This window comes from Phalangium opilio, unplaced genomic scaffold (assembly GCF_054372755.1).
Source record: "Phalangium opilio isolate 3A_F unplaced genomic scaffold, DU_Popi_V2 ptg000079l_1, whole genome shotgun sequence".
In the NCBI taxonomy this organism is placed as follows: domain Eukaryota; kingdom Metazoa; phylum Arthropoda; class Arachnida; order Opiliones; family Phalangiidae; genus Phalangium; species Phalangium opilio.
This window is the reverse complement of record NW_028324187.1, coordinates 6,992,998-7,012,498: the sequence shown is the minus strand read 5'-3', so window position 1 is coordinate 7,012,498 and position 19,501 is coordinate 6,992,998. Positions and strand designations below refer to the sequence as shown.

Genomic DNA, 19,501 nt, shown 5'->3' with positions numbered 1-19,501 from the left:
TTTGTACTAATACGGAATTTAAACTAGAATGCTAAAAAAATAAAAAATTAAACATTAAAATCCTAGTAAAATGCCGCGAAATTATAGAAGAATACCCTTGAACCCTCTTCATCAAATTAAACCACGTGACCCAGGATAGTACGCGTTGAAAAGAAACCCACGTGTGTGGATCCAATGCAGTTAGTTAGGGCTTCAAAGTTTCAAGTCTACGAAAGCTGTTTTAACGTCTTTGTTATCCACATACATATCAATGTTCAGTTTTAAGACAGCAACGTGGACTTCAAAAAGGTCTATTTAGGCCTTTGAACAACTAAGTCAACTTGTTTGTGTAAAATGGTGATCATGAGAGGTGACTGGTTGTAGGATTGCCGGTACGTTAAGTACTTTCAAGGGCAAATATTCAGTCAAAATTTTTTACCAAGACTTTAGTCCAAGAAAACAGGAAAACGGAAGAATCAACTTTCTTCGATTACTACTTATAAATGTACACGTTGAAAAGGCTGCGCAGATAACATCTCCGAGTAAGTAGTCCAGTTTTGTTTAGATAAGGTAGATGGTTTTTGCATTATTCTTTCTGATGTAATAAATATCAGGACTCATTTATTTAAAAAGAACACAAAACTATGATATCCTGGATACAATAACGTATTTTCAAAGTACAAATTATATTTATCTCAGTTGAAGCTTAATTTAATAAACTTAACCTATATAGAACAAAGAATAATTATTCATAATTGACTATTATAAATTAGTTAAAACTAATCACGTTTAAAGAGTTTAATTCTGTGTCCCGGTATTGGCCTGCACACCATATTGGGGGCAAAGGTCAATTTATCGAATGGATCCAATGATTTCCAAGCGAAGTTGCGAATCAAATGAGCCATAATTGTCTTCTCTTCGTTAAGGACAAATTTTTGACCTGGATTTGTGATAAAATTTAGTATAATTAGGCCTAATAGATGATATGTTGTTTCAATATTACCAATGCAGTTTCTGGGTCCAGCCGAGAATGGGATATATCCGTAAGGGTGTCTACCGATAGAGTTTTCCATGGTAAATCGATCAGGGTCGAATTTATTAGGTTCAGGATACAAATCAGGGTCTCTGTGAATAACCGCAATGGCTACGAAACAGTTGGTACCTTTTGGAACGACCTTTCCGCCTAAAATTAGGAAAAATCAGTAAATTAGGGCTAGGCTCAGGATTAAAATGTCGTAAGCAACAAAGCTACTCTTAAGTACTCTTTCAAAACCATGAGTTTTGGCTAAGGACAGATACTACCTCACACTTATGAGTAGAAACGCTACTTATGCTTAAATTATTCATTGTTGATTTACAAATGGTTAAATCGTCTTCGAGTTTTCGACCAACGAATGGTACAGAAGGAAACATTCTTTGCGATTCCTGTAAATTATCCATAAGTATTTCACTACCTTTTCAACTTCGAGATGATTCAGTATATTACCTTAATGACGCATTCGAGGTATTTCAACTCCTTCAATTCTTTTTCTGTGACGCGCACCTGTTTATCTTGACCCAATACGCCAGTGACTTCGTTGTAGGCGCGTTCCTGGATGTTTGGATGGTGGCCCAATAAGTAAATGCACCAACTTAAACCAACCGCCGTTGTATCGTGGCCCTTCCAAAGTTTTTAAGAGTACTTCAATACCAGAGCTATCATTTATGGAAGACGGTATAGAATAATCACTTCAAACATGAAAGTGTCGACTTCTTCTTGAATGTCACTTTCGATAAAACTGCATGGATTTCTTAAGTGTTCATCCACAAGAAGGTCCAAGAAGGCTAATCTCTTTTTCGTATATAAACCTTCAGAGTATCCAACTTCGGTGACATTGTACTGTGGTGTGTTTGATAATCTTTCGTTTATGCGACTTTTTATGATCTGAAAATGTTAGGCTTAGGGTTGAATTAACATTAATTGAACTTCAACTGTGAAACATCACCTTTTTTGTAAAACTGTGGACTGTTTTTAAAGAACTATTGTAAAGTTTACCCGTCGGACACAGTTTGAATAGAAATTCATTCCAATGATGCAAATTTACCGCTCTTTCAACTGCAATTTTACTCATGCTAAAGCGAATAAAATCGTAAGTGTAACGCAAGCTTTAACTTACATTTCAACTTACTGATGCAGACTTTGAACGTAAGGAGAGTTGCTGTTATTTTGAGCGTCGATGTTGACTCCCATTGTGGTTTCTAAAACAAGTAATGGAAAAATGTGTCAAAGGTCCTACTAAATTTGACTCGGCATAATCCTTAGCGCTTACTTAAATGGTACTTACCACATATGACGTCTAGGGCGCACATGGTGACGAAATGTAGAATATCGACGCATTCCTTATCGACTTGTTTCGATAGATGACCAACTAAGGCGAGGCTATGGTCATTGATGATCGAATGAAATTGGTTTAGAACTCGGAAATGAAACGAGGGCGTCAACATTCTCCTGCGTTTCTTCCATTTCGTCCCAGTACTGAAGAAAAAACGTGAATTACACCTGAACTAATTCGTAATTAATCGTAATTACCTTGTGAGAAGTCCAGAACCCAACCATGATCCTAAGAAGGTGTATTCCCTGGATTTTGTGATTTCTTTGTTACTGCTCAGTATAACTTCGGCAGCATCGGCTTTCAGTATGAAAGCGTATGGAATGACACTAACCATTACTTTTATTAAAGGTTCGTCTGGGAACAAGTATTGAAATCCAAATGCGTTTTGTTGAAAACCTAATAAACAACGAGATCAATGTTTTAAATTACCATTATTAGATGTTGACTAAGCCTAACGACTTAAAATTCAAGATTGAAACTAAAAATTATGCTTACGAACTGTTAGAGGAACTTTATTTGGTAACAAACTAGATGATACTAATGTTAAATGTCCCAAAATAGGCCAAGATTGAATTAGAACACCTAAATCCTCGGGCCGCGATTTTGAAAATTTTCCATTGAGAAATCGGTATATTAGTACTGATATTGTAATAAAAACAATTAATTTTAAAACAGTCCATGGTGATTCGAAGACATAAAAATCCATTGCCAAGAAAATCAAACTAAAGAGTTGGTATTTTTTAACTAAGGGATCATATGTAGTAATTACAAGATACTTCGTAAACACTTCGTGTTTGTTTGCTGTAGAAAATATGCCTCAAAGAAGATAACTTTCAAAGTTCATTAGTGATTTAAGGGGAATATAAACGCCTTAAATAAGAGTGGATGACTTAATTACCGAATTTTTGCATTCTAAAATCAGGGGAAAGTGAAGCTAGTATAATTAACAAGCTGCAGTGAGATGGGGAGCATTTTGTCATGTCAATTTTTCATCCCTTTAATTAGTACCTCTCTACAAAAATGTCATTCTGCTGATTAAAGAAAATCAACCATTAGTCTAGCTGGTTTCAAAGTGCGTTGCTAAGTTTTTATAGTAAATTCACCTAGAAATTAGCTATGATTAGAACTAGGCCTTGATCTCGCCTGGTATTGAGACCTAATGATTGTTAAAATTAGCTATATGTTACACTTCAACCTCTTTAGTCTTATTTGTTAACAAACATCGTTAAATTAAGCTTTACTAATATAAATTAATTCGAGTTTGAACAAATTTAAAAACATGTGAATTAATCTAATTTGAAAAAACACGCAGTCAATTTATTGCGAACAATTTTATTTTACTTAATTATTAACATAATATTCAGAACCCCCGCTATGTAGTAGGAATTTACAAGATCTCTCTAATTCTCTTTGAGACAATTCTAAGCAAAATATTCATGAATTAGTTCACATAAAGCGACTATAAATGATTTAAAAGTTTATGTTTATGTTACTTGGAAAGTCTCTCTGAATGTTTTAACCACTTGATCTTTTACCAAGCGAGGTTGGAAACTATATCCAAGAGCACAGGCTGCTTTTTTCTGTGAAAACTAATCGGTAAAAAAGAATTTTGTATACTTCCGATGTTATTTTAGAAAATTCACCCTCATTTACCTCTTCGTTGGCCTTTCCTTGCCGAATATGCATACATATCCTCTGAAATCTCGTTCCACCGTTCACGCTTCCAGCGGTACATGAGAAGGCCAAGTCCTCGAACGTCTGTTGAGAATCAATCATGCGTTTGTGTCAGTGTATTTATGTGAACAAAGATGTTTACGAAGCCGAGAGACCATAAATGAAATATAAAAAGATGAAAAAAGCTTCCATCTTAATTCCTATGAATTTCAATTAACATCTAGAGCCCCTCACTACACTGAAGCCACGTTCACACTTAAACGGAATTGTAACACTAGTTGACTACCTAACTAACCAGTTCTCGAGGGGGTAGACACTTGAGAACTCGGGTGTACAATATGTCTTGAACTCAATGTACTGTCAAAGCTGAACTGCGAGTTCCAAAGACTTTGAACTCAATGCACTGTCAAAGCTGAACTGCGAGTTCCAAAGACTTTGAACTCAATGCACTGTCAAAGCTGAACTGCGAGTCCCAAAGACTTTGAACTCAATGCACTGTCAAAGCTGAACTGCGAGTTCCAAAGACTTTGAACTCAATGCACTGTCAAAGCTGAACTCTTTTGAACTCGGGTGTACAAGAGATCCAAAGCGTCTACCCCCCAACTAACCATCCAGTTCTAAACCGTTATTCGTGTGTGAACGTAGCATTAAAATTAAATTACTCATTAAGTAACCTAACCTTGTGAGTATTGAACTTTACAAATGGATCTTTTTTCGTGGTTTTGTTATCCTTACGGTTGTTCCCCAAAATCAGTTTCTCGAGTTGTTGGACGCACGGACCATCCTGGTTCTCACCGTCCTGAGTCGCGTCTAAATGTAAATAGAAGATGAGATCGTCGCGTTTAGGAATTAAATTAAACATTCGCTTACCACAAACTTCTTTCAAAAAATTATAGGCGTCTTGAGCTCCACCAGCGTATGTTAACGAGATGGTTGCGCTGAAAATCAAAGCGATAGCAAAATATTTTAGGGCCATTTTAGGAGTCAAAAGTATTAAAGTTGAAATTGTGGATTTCGAAGAGCAGAATGTTCTTGTTAAAAATTCGTTCAAAGTTTGAATTCAAAACGTGGCGGAGTATGAATATATATGCGCAGTTTCTCTGTCGTTAAATGTAATATAGCTGGGTGATTGTAGTTCGAATTTTTACAGTAATAATGTACGAAATATTTTCATAATAGAATTTGTATCTCTAATGGGACGGGAATGAGCACCAAAAATAGGGCGCGTTAAGATGTAACTTGGATCTTTGTCATAAATTATTTACCGTTGTAACCTCACATAACGAGAACCCATAGTGATTTAATTAAGCGCTAAGTTATAATACCAGACATTTAAAGCCGCTGAAGAAAACTGCACAATATTCTAGTCTCTTTTGAATGAAAGGTTCCTTCTTTCATCGTATGATATTCTATGGGATGATGTATAGCAGCGTACACAATAGGTAATAATGTAAATGGACCATTGTCCAACAGGCTGACATGCAAAACAGTCGTAGTAGTAGTAGTGCCTAGAAACAAAGCAAGTTATCATTAAGTTTTCAACAAAATATACAGGGGCTTAATTTGTAATTAAACCTGAGTTACAAATTATATTATAGTGCGCCCGTTTGAAAAGTTTGATCTAAGATCATTAAACACAGATAGTCTGGAAAGGGGATACGGCACTTCGTTATTTTAGGGCAGCGCCTATCTAGCGCCAAGCAGCGACCAAAATTGATACTTTTTCGACACAAACCATAGCCATAACATGATCTATAAGCCGGACAGTTTCGTGACTCTCTCGCTAGGGGCGACGACAGGTGATGCCATTAGAAGAGAAGGGTTTTAACTTAGCAATACAGTCCATCTGATTTTAATGGTCTTAGGTTTGATTCTGCGTCCAGACACCATAACGTATTTGGGAGGGGCGTGGTTAGGAGCATTTGGACATCTCATTTTTTCATCCCTTCTACTCCCTTTATTTATAACCTCGCTAAAAACTCCGTTAATTCGCTGTTTAAAGATAAAATCAACCGTTAACCTAGCTAGGTTCAGCGTGCGTTGCTTAGTTTCTTAGTGTATTTACCTAGAAATTAACTATGATTGGAATAAGGTTAGTTCTCGCCAGTTATTGTTACTTCATGATTGTTAAAATTAGCTATGTATATAGTACCCTTCAACCTCAGTCCTCATTAGTCTTATTAACCAAACATCGTTAGCATAATAAATTAATTTAACTTCATCTCTGCGACCAGGGATAGAATTAATTTCAGAAGTAGGAATGAAGAACAGAGTAAGTAATCTGGGCGCGCGTCAAAGTCCCGGACCCCCTTCCACGGGACGGAGGGGGAAATGAAAAAAGAGGCGGGAGGGTCATAGCGACAGAGGTAAAAAGGAATTACGTATTTTTCGCCGTCCCCGTCAGCAACGTCATCAAAACGCAGTTTAACTGAGCCAATAAGATAATTCAAACTGTTCGTTACGTGTTGGAGGGAGGGGCTCTATACTGGGTGGTCTATGAGTCGGAATATCTGAAGTAAATACTAACTGTTCTCCATTCCTACTTCTAAAATTAAAACTATCCCTGATGCGACATTTGAACAAATTTAAAAAAATTTTGATAATTTAATTAGACACTTGAAATATGTATATTAAAAGAAGAAACAAACACAGTCAATTAATTGCGAACTATTTTATTTCATTATTCAGTAACAAAATATCCAGCTGAAAGATATTTAGTAGCAATTCGCAAGACCACTCTAATTCTGCTTGCGACATTTCTATACAAAATATTCAAGAATTAATTCAAATAAAGCGGCTTAAAAGTATTAATATATGTTACATGGAAAGTCTCTCTCATTGTTTTAACCCGCTTAGCATCTACATAGCGAGCTTGGAAACCATAGCCAAGAGCGCAATCTGCTTTCATCTGGGTAAACTATTCAGGAAAGAAATGAATTTTGTATACTTCCAATATTATTTTAGGAAATTCACCCTCATTTACCTGCTCATCGGCCTTTCCTTGCCGAATATAAATGCATATCCTCTGAAATTTCTTTCCACCATGGATGCTTTTCTCTGTACATGAGTAGGACAGGGATTCGTATGTCTGTTGAGTATGAAATAAACGTTTATATCATGTCAGTGTATTTATATGATCATTAATGAAATTTAAGAGAAATCAATATAAAAAAAACATTCCTTTGCATTTCAATTAAATCAACGTCTAGGGTCTTGTTCACACGATTGTAATACTAGTTGACCATAACTAACCATTCAGTTTTGAACCGTTTATCGTATTTAAAATTAAATGAGTCACTATGAAACGTTACCGTGTGAGGATCGAATGGTCCATATTTAGAGTACGGTGAACTTTTGATATCTTTAACATAGTTTTCCAAAATCTGTTTCTCAAGTTCTTTGACGCAAGGACCATCCTGGTTCTTTCCGTCCTGAGTCGCGTCTAAATGAAAATAAAAGATGAAATAGCCGCGTTAATTAATTAAACTAATTAAATTAATTATTTGCTTACCACAAACTTCTTTCACAAAATTAAAGGCGTCTTGAATTCCATCAGCGTAGGTTAACGAGACGGTCACGCTGAAAATTAACCCGAGAACAAAATATTTTAAGGCCATTTTAGAAGTCAAAAATATTGGGGTTGAAGTTGTGGGTTTAAAAGAGCAGAATGTTCTTGTTAAAAACTCGTACAAAGTGTGAATTTCAAACGTGCATGGCAGAGTATGAATATATAGCCAGTTTCTCTGTCGTTAAATGAAATATTGCTGGTCGATTATCGTTTGAATTTATTCAGTAATAATGTACGAAATATTTTCAAAACATAGAATTTGTAACTCTAATGGGACGGGAATAAGCACCAAAAACAGGGCGTGGTAAGACGTAACTTGAAAAGTCTGGAATTTATATCACTGATGTAACCAGATGTAACGTGAACCCCTAGTGATTTAATTAAGCATTAACTAATAATCCAAGACATTTAAACCTGGTTATAGAAAACTGCAGAATATTCTAGTCTCTTTTGAATGAAAGGTTCCTTCTTTCATCGTATGATATTCTGTGGGATGAAGAATAGCAGCGTACACAATAGGTAATAATATAAATGGACCATTGTCCAACAGAATGACAATGCAAAACAGTAGTAATAGTAGCAGCGCCTAGAAACAAAGCAAATTATCATGTGTTTTCAACAAAATATTCAGGGGCTTAATTTGTAATTAAACCTAAATTACAAAGAAAAAATTAATTCAAGTGCCCGTTTGAAAAGTTTGATCTAAGACTAGGTGATGCCATTAGAATACAAGGATTTTAGCTTAGCAATCCAGTCAATTTGTGTTTAATGGTCTTAGGTTTGATTCTGCGTCCAGACACCATACCATATTGGGGAGGGGCGTGGTTAGGAGCATTCCGACATCTCAATTTTTCATCCCTTCTACCTCCTTTTATTATAACCTCGCTAAAAACGGCGACATTTCGCTGTTTAAAGATAAAATCAACCGTTAAGCTAGCTGGTTTCAAAATGCGTTGCTTAGTTTATTTTTACTATATTTACCTAGAAATTAACTATGATTAGAATTAGGTTAGTTCTCGCCAGTTATTAGGACTTCATGATTGTCACGATTGTTAAAATTAGCTATGTATTTAGCTATATGATTTCAATCTCATTAGTCTTATTAACAAACCTCGTTAGTATAATAAATTAATTTAAGTTCATTTAAGCGACGTTTCAAGAAATTAAAAAAAAAATTTATTAATCAAATTAGACACTTGAAATATATATTAAAAGATTTAAAAACATTTTAATTAATTTAATTGGACACTTGAAATATTAAAAGAAGAAACAACGCAGTCAATTTATTCCGAACTATTTTTATTACCTCTCCGAGTGACGTATGTCACGGAGAGGTTCTGTAACGATCGTGTGTGTCTGTTTGTGTGTGTGTTTGTGTGTTTGTGTGTGTGTCTGTTGTTACACCCACGTGACCGCGTTCGCAGTTTCCAAATCGGAGCAAACGTGTTCGCCATTTCCGAACTGCTTTCACAGTCACGGAAATGGCTACTCTACTTGAGTTCTCACACCACCATCTTCTGGTCCTTGTCCATCCCACACGGACACCAGTCTGTACATACTGGCTTCTAATCACCACCATCTTAAGGCCTTCGTCCATCCCACATGGACACCAGTCTGTACATACTGGCTTCTAACCACCACCATCTTCTGGTCATAGTCCATCCCACATGGACACCAGTCTGTACACACTGGCTTCTAACACCACCATCTTCTGGTCTTTGTTTTTGTCCATGCCACTTGGACACCAGTCTGTACTTACTGGCTTCTAACACCACCATCTTCAGGTCATTGTCCATCCCACATGGACACCAGTCTGCACACCTGGCTTCTACACCACCATCTTCTGGTGTTTGTTTTTGTCCATCCCACATGGACACCAGTCTGTACACCTGGCTTCTACACCACCATCTTCTGGTCTTTGTTTTTGTCCATCACACATGGACACCAGTCTGCACACCTGGCTTCTACTCCATCGTCATCGTTGGATTTAAGACATTCGCGGCGATCAGCTAGGGTTACGAGAAACGTCTAGCCTCCCTAGGGTGGGTTGTCCACGATAGGTTTTCGCAATTGCGGTTGTTCTTGCTTTTAACTGTAGTTCGACACCCTTATATACTACCTATTTGATTAAGGCGAAGCAACCGGCGTATGCTTCACTTCAAACGCCAATATTAGTCAAGTCTCTCAAGAATGTTTAATTGTTCTTTTTTAAAACGATGTAACGTTCAATAAGGCGAATAACTAACGAAGAAAATATTAAATATTAATTATATTTATTTTAATATTTAAGAAAATCTTGTTTCTCAATTTAAAATTAATACGGAAAGAGTTAAAAAGCAGTCTATGTTTTTGTCTGTGTGTGTCCGTCCGTTGTTACAGTAGTGCGCTGCGTTAGAAGTTCGTTTTGTTTTGATGTGTAAATGAATCCTACAGAACCATAATATTCACTTTATCCTTAATATAAAGTGAATATGTGGAAATATTTTTCGTAATTATGATGTATTTAGTACTTTTGTAGCTTTAAAGCTCTATTTCATTTTGATATTCCAAAGATTTTTTTTAATATTATTATTTAAAATGGATGTTTATATAATACTTAAGCTATACTACATCTGTTTATAGCATAATCCTTTCTAAAGTGAATACAAGCACAACGCTACTATGTTGGTCAAATGAAATTTTATTTGTCAATAGGCCTAGTGAACCAAACAGTAAACGCTTGGATTTGGTTTTCGTTTCTGTAATGCAGAGACATTAACGGTTCAGAGTGAGCCGAAAGTTAAATACACTTTTAAATAATTAGGCTTAGATTATATAATCATGGTGGAAATCTGGGCCGCGTTCAGCAGAGCCCACCGCTGTTAGCAGTGTCCTACATAACGGGATTTTGTTTTTGAATTTTGACGTCACGGTGCTAAGCGCTGAGCTAGCGCGGTCTTCAATGAAAATAGTCGGCTCTTTGGATAACGTGACGTAAAACGCATAGTTCTCAGCTTGGCGAAAAAAGCATGGAGGAATTAATACAAATAGCACTATGGCGTGAAACCAGTTGATCACGCGAGAATTTTAAAAGATATGTTAGTTTCTAATTTTAATTATAAAAGTTGTTATCTATCTCTATAAATATGTTATCATACAATTTTTGTTAAGCCTTGGTACCTTGCACGCTTTATTGCGCTAGCGTCATTTATAAAACGCCGATGACCGGAGAAAAGCTATGACGACAGACTTCACCGGTAAACATTTCCAAAATCCGCTGTCTTTTTTGGTGAGCTCTGCTGAACGCAGCCCAGACCAGTGAAAGGTCTGATCGTAATCGGATAATAGCTTCGTGTTTTCATGCTTTTTATGGTACGCATTTACTTTCAGTGTGTGTAGCCACAAATAAGCTTTGGTGTTATGTAACGTTAACAGTCATGTTGACAAACTACGAAAATCGTTGAGATGAAACGAAAGGATAGTGTTTACAATGCAACCCTGTTGTGAATATGGCTTTGAACATAGAGGGCATACAGTTGAGGAGTAGAAAATTGGGCCTTTACAAACACGTAAAGGTAATATCCCTCCAAAGTTTTATCTCTTCATTTCCCGTTTTTCCCCCATCGGATGATTTTAATGTGTACAAGTATATCATTATTGGATGTAAAATGTCGTCTGATTTACAGTATATTTGCTGTGCTTTGTATACTGCTTTAATATTTCATAGATTTTAACTTAAGAAACATTTCCATATCTGGGTAAATAAGTTTGTAAGTAGTCGTCTTGACTCGGAGAGGTAATATTTTGGTTTTCCCAACTTGTTATTTATAATATCCAGAACGCACTCTATTTTGTAGCAATTTTTAAAACCTCTCTCATCCTGCTTGCGACATTTCTAAAGAAAATATTCGAGAATTAGTTCAAAAAAGGCGATTTAAAATTACTTAAAAGTATAAATATATGTTACTTGGAAAGTCTCTCTCATTGTTTTAACCAATTGAGCATGTACAGAGCGAGTTTCGAAACTATAGCCAAGAGCACAAGCTGCTTTTATCTGGGAAAACTATTCAATAAAAAATAATTCTGTATACTTTATTTTATATATTATTTTAGAAAATTCACAGTCACTTACCTCTTCAGTGTCCTTTCCTTGCCGAATATACATACATATTCTCTGAAATTTCTTTCCACCATGGATGCTTCCACCGGTACATGACATGGCCAGGGCCTCGTATGTCTGTTGAGTACCAAGTAAACGTTTATATGAATTTATTTGAACATGAATTCGAGTGCCCATTAATGAAATTTAAGATAATTTAATATAAAAAACATTCCCTCGCATTTCACTTAAACGTCTAGAGCATTCACTATAATAAAGCCACGTTCACACTAACAAAGGATTGTAATACTAGTTGACTAACTAACCATTCAGTTTTGAACCGTTTATCGTGTATGAACGTAGCATTAAAATTAAATTACTCATTATATTAACGTTACCTTGTAAGGTTCAATCTTTACATATTTATAGTATGGTGAACTTTTGATCTTTTTATCATGGTTTTCCAAAATCTGTTTCTCAAGTTCTTTGACGCACGGACCATCTTGGTTCTTTCCGTCCTGAGTCGTGTCTAAATGAAAATGGGAGATGAATTCGCCGCGTTTGTTAATTAAATTAAATCAATTATTAAATATTCGCTTACCACAAACTTCTTTCAAAAAGTTAAAGGCGTCTTGAACTCCATTAGCGTATGTTAACGAGACTGTCACGCTGAAAATTAAAGCGAGAGCAAAATATTTTAAGGCCATTTTAGGGGTCAAAAATATTGGGGTTGAAGTTATGGATTTCGATGAGCAGAATGTTCTTATTAAAAATTCGTACTAAGTGTGAATTCGAAACGTGCATTGGCAGAGTTTCTCTGTCGTTAAATGTAATATCTCTGGTCGATTATCGTTTGAATTTTTACAGTATTGTACGAAATATTTTCATCATAGAATTTGTATCTCTAATGGGACGGGATTCCGGGAATGAGCACCTAAAACAGGGCGTGGTAAGATGTAACTTGCATCTTTGTCATAACCCTATTCACAAAGCGAAAGTATGGAAATTATTACGCTGATGTAACCTGATGTAACGTGTAATCTTATTGCAATCGGAATCCCTAGTGATTTAATTAAGCGTTAACTGTAGAATATTCTAGTCTCTTTTGAATGAAGTGTTCCTTCTTTTATCCTATGATATTCTGTGGGATGAACAATAGTAGCATACACAATAGGAAATAATGTAAATGGACCATTGTCCAATAGGCTGACAATGCAAAACGGTAGTAATAGAGCTTAGAAACAAAGCGAATTATCATGTAAATGTTCTCAACAAAACATTTGTAATTAAACATATGTTACAAAGAATAATTAAAGTAAAGATATTAGATCAATCTCGTTTGAAAAGTTTAATTCTGTGTCCAGGTATTGGCCTCGACACCATATTGGGGGCAAAGGTTACTTTGTCCAAGGGATCCAATGATTTCCATGTGAAGTTGCGAATCAAATGAGCCATTATAGTTTTCTCTTCGTTAAGGGCAAATTTTTGACCTGGATGACGTGTAATAAATTTTAGTTTCATCAAAAGATAATATGTTTTCAATGTTACCAATGCAGTTTCTGGGTCCAGCCGAGAATGGGATATATCCGTAAGGGTGTCTACCGGAAGTGTTTTCAATGGTAAATCGATCAGGGTCGAATTTATTAGGTTCAGGGTACAAATCTGGATCTCTGTGAATGACTGCAATGGCTACGAAACAGTTGGAGCCTTTAGGAACCAACCTTCCGCCTAATTTTTAAAAAATAGAACACTGTTGTAAAGTTCACTTTCTGCGCATGATTCTATGTCATAAGCAACAAAGTTACTCATAATTATAGGGCATGAATCAGTCCCTTTCATAGAGACGAGGTCATTTGCTGGGTTTTAAGGAGCTTACACACATGAACAACATTTCACACTTATGAGTAGTTAACAACTTGTGCATTTTACATATATTTAAATCCTCTTCTAGTTTTCGACCAATGAATGGTACAGAAGGAAACATTCTTTGCGATTCCTATAAATTATTCAAAAATTTGAAACTATACCTGTTCAACTTCGAAATCTTTGAATACAATCATTACCTTGATGACGCATTCGAGGTATTTCAATTCCTTCAACTCTTTTTCTGTGACGCGAACTTGTTTATCTTGACCCAATACGCGAGTGACTTCTTCGAAGGCGCGTTCCTGGATGTCTGGATGAAGACCCAATAAGTAAATGCACCAACTTAAACCAATTGCAGCTGTATCGTGGCCCTTAAAAAAGTTTTAATACTTTTCATGGAAAGTTATGGAAGACAGTTTAGAATACTCACTTCAAACATGAAAGTATCGACTTCTTCTTGAATGTCACTTTCGGTGAAACTGGGGTTTTTAAAATGTTCGTCCACAAGAAGGTCCAAGAATGGTAATCCTTTTTTAAGATATAAATCTTCTTGTGGTGTTTTTGATAATCTTTCGTTTATGCGACGTTTTATGATCTGAAAATGTTTATGGTATGTGGTAGAATTTGGGAAACATTTACATGAAGCTTGATACCTTTTTCGTAAAGTCGTGGACCGTTTTTAAGGAAGCATTGTAAAGTTTACCAGTTGGAAGCAGGTTGAATATGAAGTTGTTCCAATGGTGCAATTTCACTCTTCTTTCAATTCCTATTTTACTCATGCTATCGTGGACAAAGACATAAGTGAAATTACAGCCTAATGACACAGTGTCATGAAAATGAGTTAACGTACTGATGCAGACTTTGCACGTATTCAGAATTGTTGTTATTTTGGGTGTCGATATTAACTCCCATTATAGTCTCTAGAAACCGTAATTAAACAAAGTGTTTCAAGTCCAACTATTCGTAACCTATAACGTGATAGTATGCGCAGTTACTTTAATTATATTTACCGCATATGACGTCAAGAGCGCACATGGTGACGAAATGTAATATATCAATGCATTCCTTATCGACTTGTTTCTTTAGATGATCAACTAAGGCGAGGCTATGGTCATTAATGATGGAATGAAATTGGTTTAGAACTCGGAAATGAAACGAGGACGTCAACATTCTCCTGCGTTTCTTCCATTTCGCCCCAGTACTGAAGGAAAAACGTGGCTTGCGGTTGGTATTGGCCTGAACTAATTGGTAATTAGGTTTAATTACCTTGTGAGAAGTCCAGAACCCAACCAGGATTCGAAGAAACGGTATTCCTTGGATTTTGTGATTTGTTTGTTACTGCTCAGTAGAACCTCGGCCGCTTCGGCTTTTAATAATAAAGTTAATGGAACTACGGTTATCATTAATTTTATTAAAGGCTCTTTTGGGAACAGGCATTGAAATCCAAAAACATTTTGTTGATGTCCTATTATAAAGAATCGTGATTACAATTTCTAATCATGTGAAGTTGATAATGACTTAACGCGACATTAAAGTAAAATAATAAGTAAATTAACTTACGAACTGTGAGGGGAGTTTTTTCTGGTAACCATTTAGTCGAACCTAATGACAAATGCCCCAAAATAGGCCAAGATTGAATTAGAAAACCTAAATTCTCTGGTCGAGATTTTGAAAATTTTCTAAGGAGAAATTGGTATATGATTACTGAAATTATAATTATAACTTTTATTTTTAAAACGGTCCATAATAAATCGTAGACATTAAAATCCATTGCGCGAAATTTTTAACTAAGTTTCTTGTAGATTTCAACATAAGCATCACTAAGGACATAGTACAAGATACGTCAAATACATTTAATTTTCGTTTTCTATACGATATATAGCATCGAGATGCAAAGTTCAATAGTGATTTAATTAAGGGAGTATAAAGACCGAAATTTGCAGTGTAGCTATCGCTTGATTAAGGCATTCTACCTCGTTAAAATTTAAATATACTTCTACTCCACTTCAATTAAAAATATTTTAAAAACACGACGAATCCCAGAAAAAATTAAAGTCAAAATAGGCTTTGGAACTGCTACAACGTATAACGTTCTGAGATTCCATGTACAACCAAGTTTTATATGAAGATTAATACAGTTTTATAATTTACGTTTTAATAAACCTAAAGATCAAAACAAATAAAGACACAGTGAATTAAATGCATTTTATTTTATTTCATATTATTATTATTATTACTATTACTAAGTGCCAAGGATCTTGGTGTTATCTTTGATTCGAATCTCATTTTTACTGACCATGTCCATGGATGTGTTAATAGATGTAGGCGCACCCTCGGTGTAGCCCTAAAACTTACCCGTAAACTTGGCTCTCTTGTACATTTCCGAATTTTATACCTTAGCCTTGTAAGATCTCGTGCCGTATTTGGATGGGTTGCTTGGGGTGGCGTTAGCGCTCATCTATTTGACAAAGTTGAGCGAATTCAGAGAAAATTTGTGGAGTATTGCTATACGCATTTTATCCCCAAGGCTCATTATGACTACATGACCTTACTCGAAATTCTCGCCCTTCCTACTTTGCGCTGTCTTTTAAATCTTTATGAAATAAAATTTGTATATAAGCTTATCCATCACATTGTAACTTTCCCTACCCTTTTAGAAAAATTGAACTTTCATGTCAATCGGACTTCGCGAACCCGCTCCACCTTTTATTTACCGCAATTTAGCTTAAACCCCTTAATTAGAATGCAAAGTACGTGTAACAAATTTACTGAAACTTTTGATATTTTTTCTACTCAATTTTGCGAACTTAAATTTGAATTGATTAATTTTTAATGTTTTCTCAACTTTCTGTAAATAGATTCCCATTCTTAAAATTTTGACGGTTTTTCTATTGATTTTTGTGTATTTCGCTTTAAACTGTTTGTTTTCTCAAATTTCTGTTAATAGTTCCTAATTCTGTAAATATAGTCAAATTTTCCGTTTATTATTGTTCGCTACACTATGGACTGTTTAATATTTAATTGTTTCCTTAATTTATTGTAATCAGTTCCTAATACATGTATATACCCACTTTTCTGTGTATAATCCCGTGAATCCTCCGTGATTCTTTTTATGCACAATAAACTTCTATTCTATTCTATTCTATATATGCTTAGTAAATAAGTATAGTACACTTAGTAATACTATATATTGCAACATTCTTTCACTGCTAAGAACCTTTTCGACATTCCTGAAAAAAAATGAAATATTTGCAAGAATTAGAAATAAATTAATAAGAGCTTAGGAAATTAAGGTGTTTCCATAAATTTAGATTTAACTCTAAATACTTAATGGAAAACAATTTTTACTCTCGACAATATTGTTAAATTCACTTGTAATTCAAGGGTTTAAGCTATAAAATTATGAAAGTATACGTATATTACTTGGAAAGCGTGTCTGAACAACGTAGTCACTTCAGGTTCTATCAACTCAACGTAATTATGATATCCAAGGACGCAAGATACTATCGGCATATACACCTATAAGTTAAAATCAATTTATTATCTTCAGATATTATAAAAATCAAACATTCATAGTTACTACTACCGAATCAGTATAACCGCCGCTACCTCCTTGCCTGACGTAAGAACAGACTCTTTGGAGTTTGTTAGCTTTTTCTCCCAACTTCGAGGTACATTTGTGGGCCATCTCCCCGAATGTCTGTTACGTATAAATTGAACTCAAAAATATTAGTTTATTTGTGAAGACCATTAGGGCTTGGATAAGGAGAATTCGATTCTATAGCGGTAACACGAGGGGTCCTTTCCACGCATGCCCGTACAATTTACCCATAGTGCCCCGGATTTTGGTTGGGCATAAGCTTTAGGTACTACCTGCCCCTGGTTTTAGCAACAAAAAAAACTATTTACGGGTGTCTTGGCTATAAACATATTTCCACCGAATGGCGCCTGTACTCACTGATGCCCAATCAGGAAAAGCATGCTGGGATTTTTAACTAGTTACGGATGGCCCCAGAATCAAACTCCTCCAAGAATAGAGAGACATCATTGCAATACATAAATTGTCATCAACCATTACGAATACTGTTGCGTTTCTTATAAACCTCTCGAATTCTCCGTCTCCATTTCAAGTTACCAGGGATTGACTTAAATTTAGAAGTAGGAATGGAGAACAGAGTAATCTGGGCGCGCGTCAAAGTCCCGGGACGGAGAGGAATGAGGGAAGAGGCGGGTCATAGCGAGAGAGGTAAAAAGGAATTACGTATTTTTCGCCGTCCCCGTCAGCAACGTCATCAAAACGTAGTTTAAGTGAGCCAATAAGATAATTTAAACTTTTCGTTACGTACGTGTTGGAGGGAGGGGCTCTATACTGGGTGGTCTATGAGTCGGAATAACTGAAGTAAATACTAACCGTTAGACTCCATTCCTACTTCTAAAATTAAATCTATCCCTCAAGTTACTGAGAAATATGATTTATAATTTGAAAACCTTGAAGATTTTGAAGACTCTATATCTAATAACCGGATGTACGACTTTTCCCATATCTTTTAAAGCTTGGGCGTTAACGACAGCTACTTTCGCGCTAATATTATGGTGGTTTTCCATAATCAGTTTCTCGAGTTGCTTGACGCACGGACCATCCTGGTTCTGTCCGTTCTCGGTCGCGTCTAAATGAAAATAGAAGTTGAAATCCCCGCGTTCAGGAATTATATTAAATATTCGCTTTCCACAAACTTCTTCCATAAATTTATAGGCGTCTTTAGCGTCTTGTGGTCTACCCAGGAGTGCTGTCGACATGGTTGAGCTTACAATTAACCCGAGAACAAAATATATTAAGGGCATTTTAGGCGTCAAAAATGTTAGGGATGTCTCTGCTATTGAAGTTGTGGATTTCGAAGAGCAGAATGTTCTTGTTAAAACTCGTACAAAGTGTGAATTCAAAACGTGCATGGCAGAGTGTGAATATGTACGCAGTTTTTCTGTCGTTAAAAGCAATATCGCTGGTCAATTATCGTTTGAATTTGGAAGCAATGAGGTAATAAATATTTACGTCATGGAATTTGTATCTCTAATGGGACAGGAATGATCAACAAAAACAGGGTGCGGTAAGATCATGTACCTTGGATGCCTATCGTAATCCCAAGGCGAAAGTTTGGAAATTCATTATTGGTGGAACGTGAAGTGGATCGAGAGTAATGTAATTAAGCGTTAACTAATGAAGTAACATATTTATATCTGGTGGAGGAAACTGTAGAATATTCTAGTCTCTTTTGAATGAAATGTTCCTTCTTTTTAAGGTATAATGTTTTTTGGAAAATACAATAGGCCTAGCGTCATTCACAATAAAGTTTTTATGCAAATGGGCTATTCATCGATAATAAGGTAATAAACTAAATGGATTATTCTTCTATTATAAAGTTATAATCCAAATGGGTTTTTTATCATGATTACCAATTGTCTTGTTCGACAATACAAAACGAAAGTAATAATACTTAGGTATTTTGTTAATCGACTTTGTTTCTAAGGAATTTTTGTGCTAAGGCTTAGCTAAATCCGATTCAAGCAAAAGCGCTGATTACAAAGTGCCAAAATTAAATTACGAATTATGGTTTATCTCAGATAAATGTAATAATTGCTTCAAAAACATCGTTTTCACGTTCAAAACAATTAGGTATAAGATTTTGAGATTCATCGAAGAAAAACTGATTTTATTTCTGTTATAGATTTTAATGTCTTCGATGTTTTTATTGACTTTTTTTTAATTATTGGTTGTTAATAACTTAAGTTTAATACAGTTTTATAATTTACATTTTATTAAATCTAAATTGAGTTCAAATATTTATAGAAATGACCACACAGTGAAGTAAATGCATTTTATTTAATTTTATATTATTATTACCATACTATTTATGTATGTGTACATATTTATATTTATATAAATATATTATTTTTTACAAAATCTAT

The 19,501-nt window shown here is 35.3% G+C and overlaps 3 protein-coding genes across 3 annotated transcripts; all 3 read right to left on the bottom strand.

Moving 5' to 3' along the window:
• Positions 1-758: 758 nt before the first annotated feature.
• LOC149654546 (cytochrome P450 4c3-like) lies at positions 759-2,704 on the bottom strand. The gene is made up of 9 exons (XM_089845270.1): positions 2,549-2,704; positions 2,304-2,494; positions 2,148-2,217; positions 1,965-2,091; positions 1,709-1,903; positions 1,466-1,639; positions 1,287-1,404; positions 983-1,162; positions 759-919 (listed from the first exon to the last, which is right to left on the bottom strand). The coding sequence occupies exons 1-9, from the start codon at positions 2,683-2,685 to the stop codon at positions 759-761; spliced, it is 1,353 nt and encodes a 450-aa protein (XP_089701396.1). The 5' UTR covers positions 2,686-2,704.
• A 963-nt stretch (positions 2,705-3,667) lies between these two features.
• LOC149654545 (uncharacterized) lies at positions 3,668-5,001 on the bottom strand. Its single transcript, XM_089845269.1, has 5 exons — positions 4,896-5,001; positions 4,705-4,835; positions 4,005-4,109; positions 3,845-3,940; positions 3,668-3,772 (listed from the first exon to the last, which is right to left on the bottom strand). Exons 1-5 carry the CDS (start codon positions 4,999-5,001, stop codon positions 3,752-3,754), a joined length of 459 nt encoding a protein of 152 aa, XP_089701395.1. The 3' UTR covers positions 3,668-3,751.
• Positions 5,002-11,528: 6,527 nt separating this feature from the next.
• LOC149654544 (cytochrome P450 4c3-like) lies at positions 11,529-14,970 on the bottom strand. The gene is made up of 12 exons (XM_089846118.1): positions 14,804-14,970; positions 14,548-14,738; positions 14,388-14,457; positions 14,191-14,317; positions 13,968-14,132; positions 13,735-13,908; positions 13,601-13,667; positions 13,220-13,399; positions 12,273-13,161; positions 12,070-12,200; positions 11,705-11,809; positions 11,529-11,635 (listed from the first exon to the last, which is right to left on the bottom strand). The coding sequence occupies exons 1-9, from the start codon at positions 14,938-14,940 to the stop codon at positions 13,001-13,003; spliced, it is 1,272 nt and encodes a 423-aa protein (XP_089702244.1). The 5' UTR covers positions 14,941-14,970; the 3' UTR covers positions 11,529-11,635; positions 11,705-11,809; positions 12,070-12,200; positions 12,273-13,000.
• Between the last annotated feature and the right edge of the window lie 4,531 nt (positions 14,971-19,501).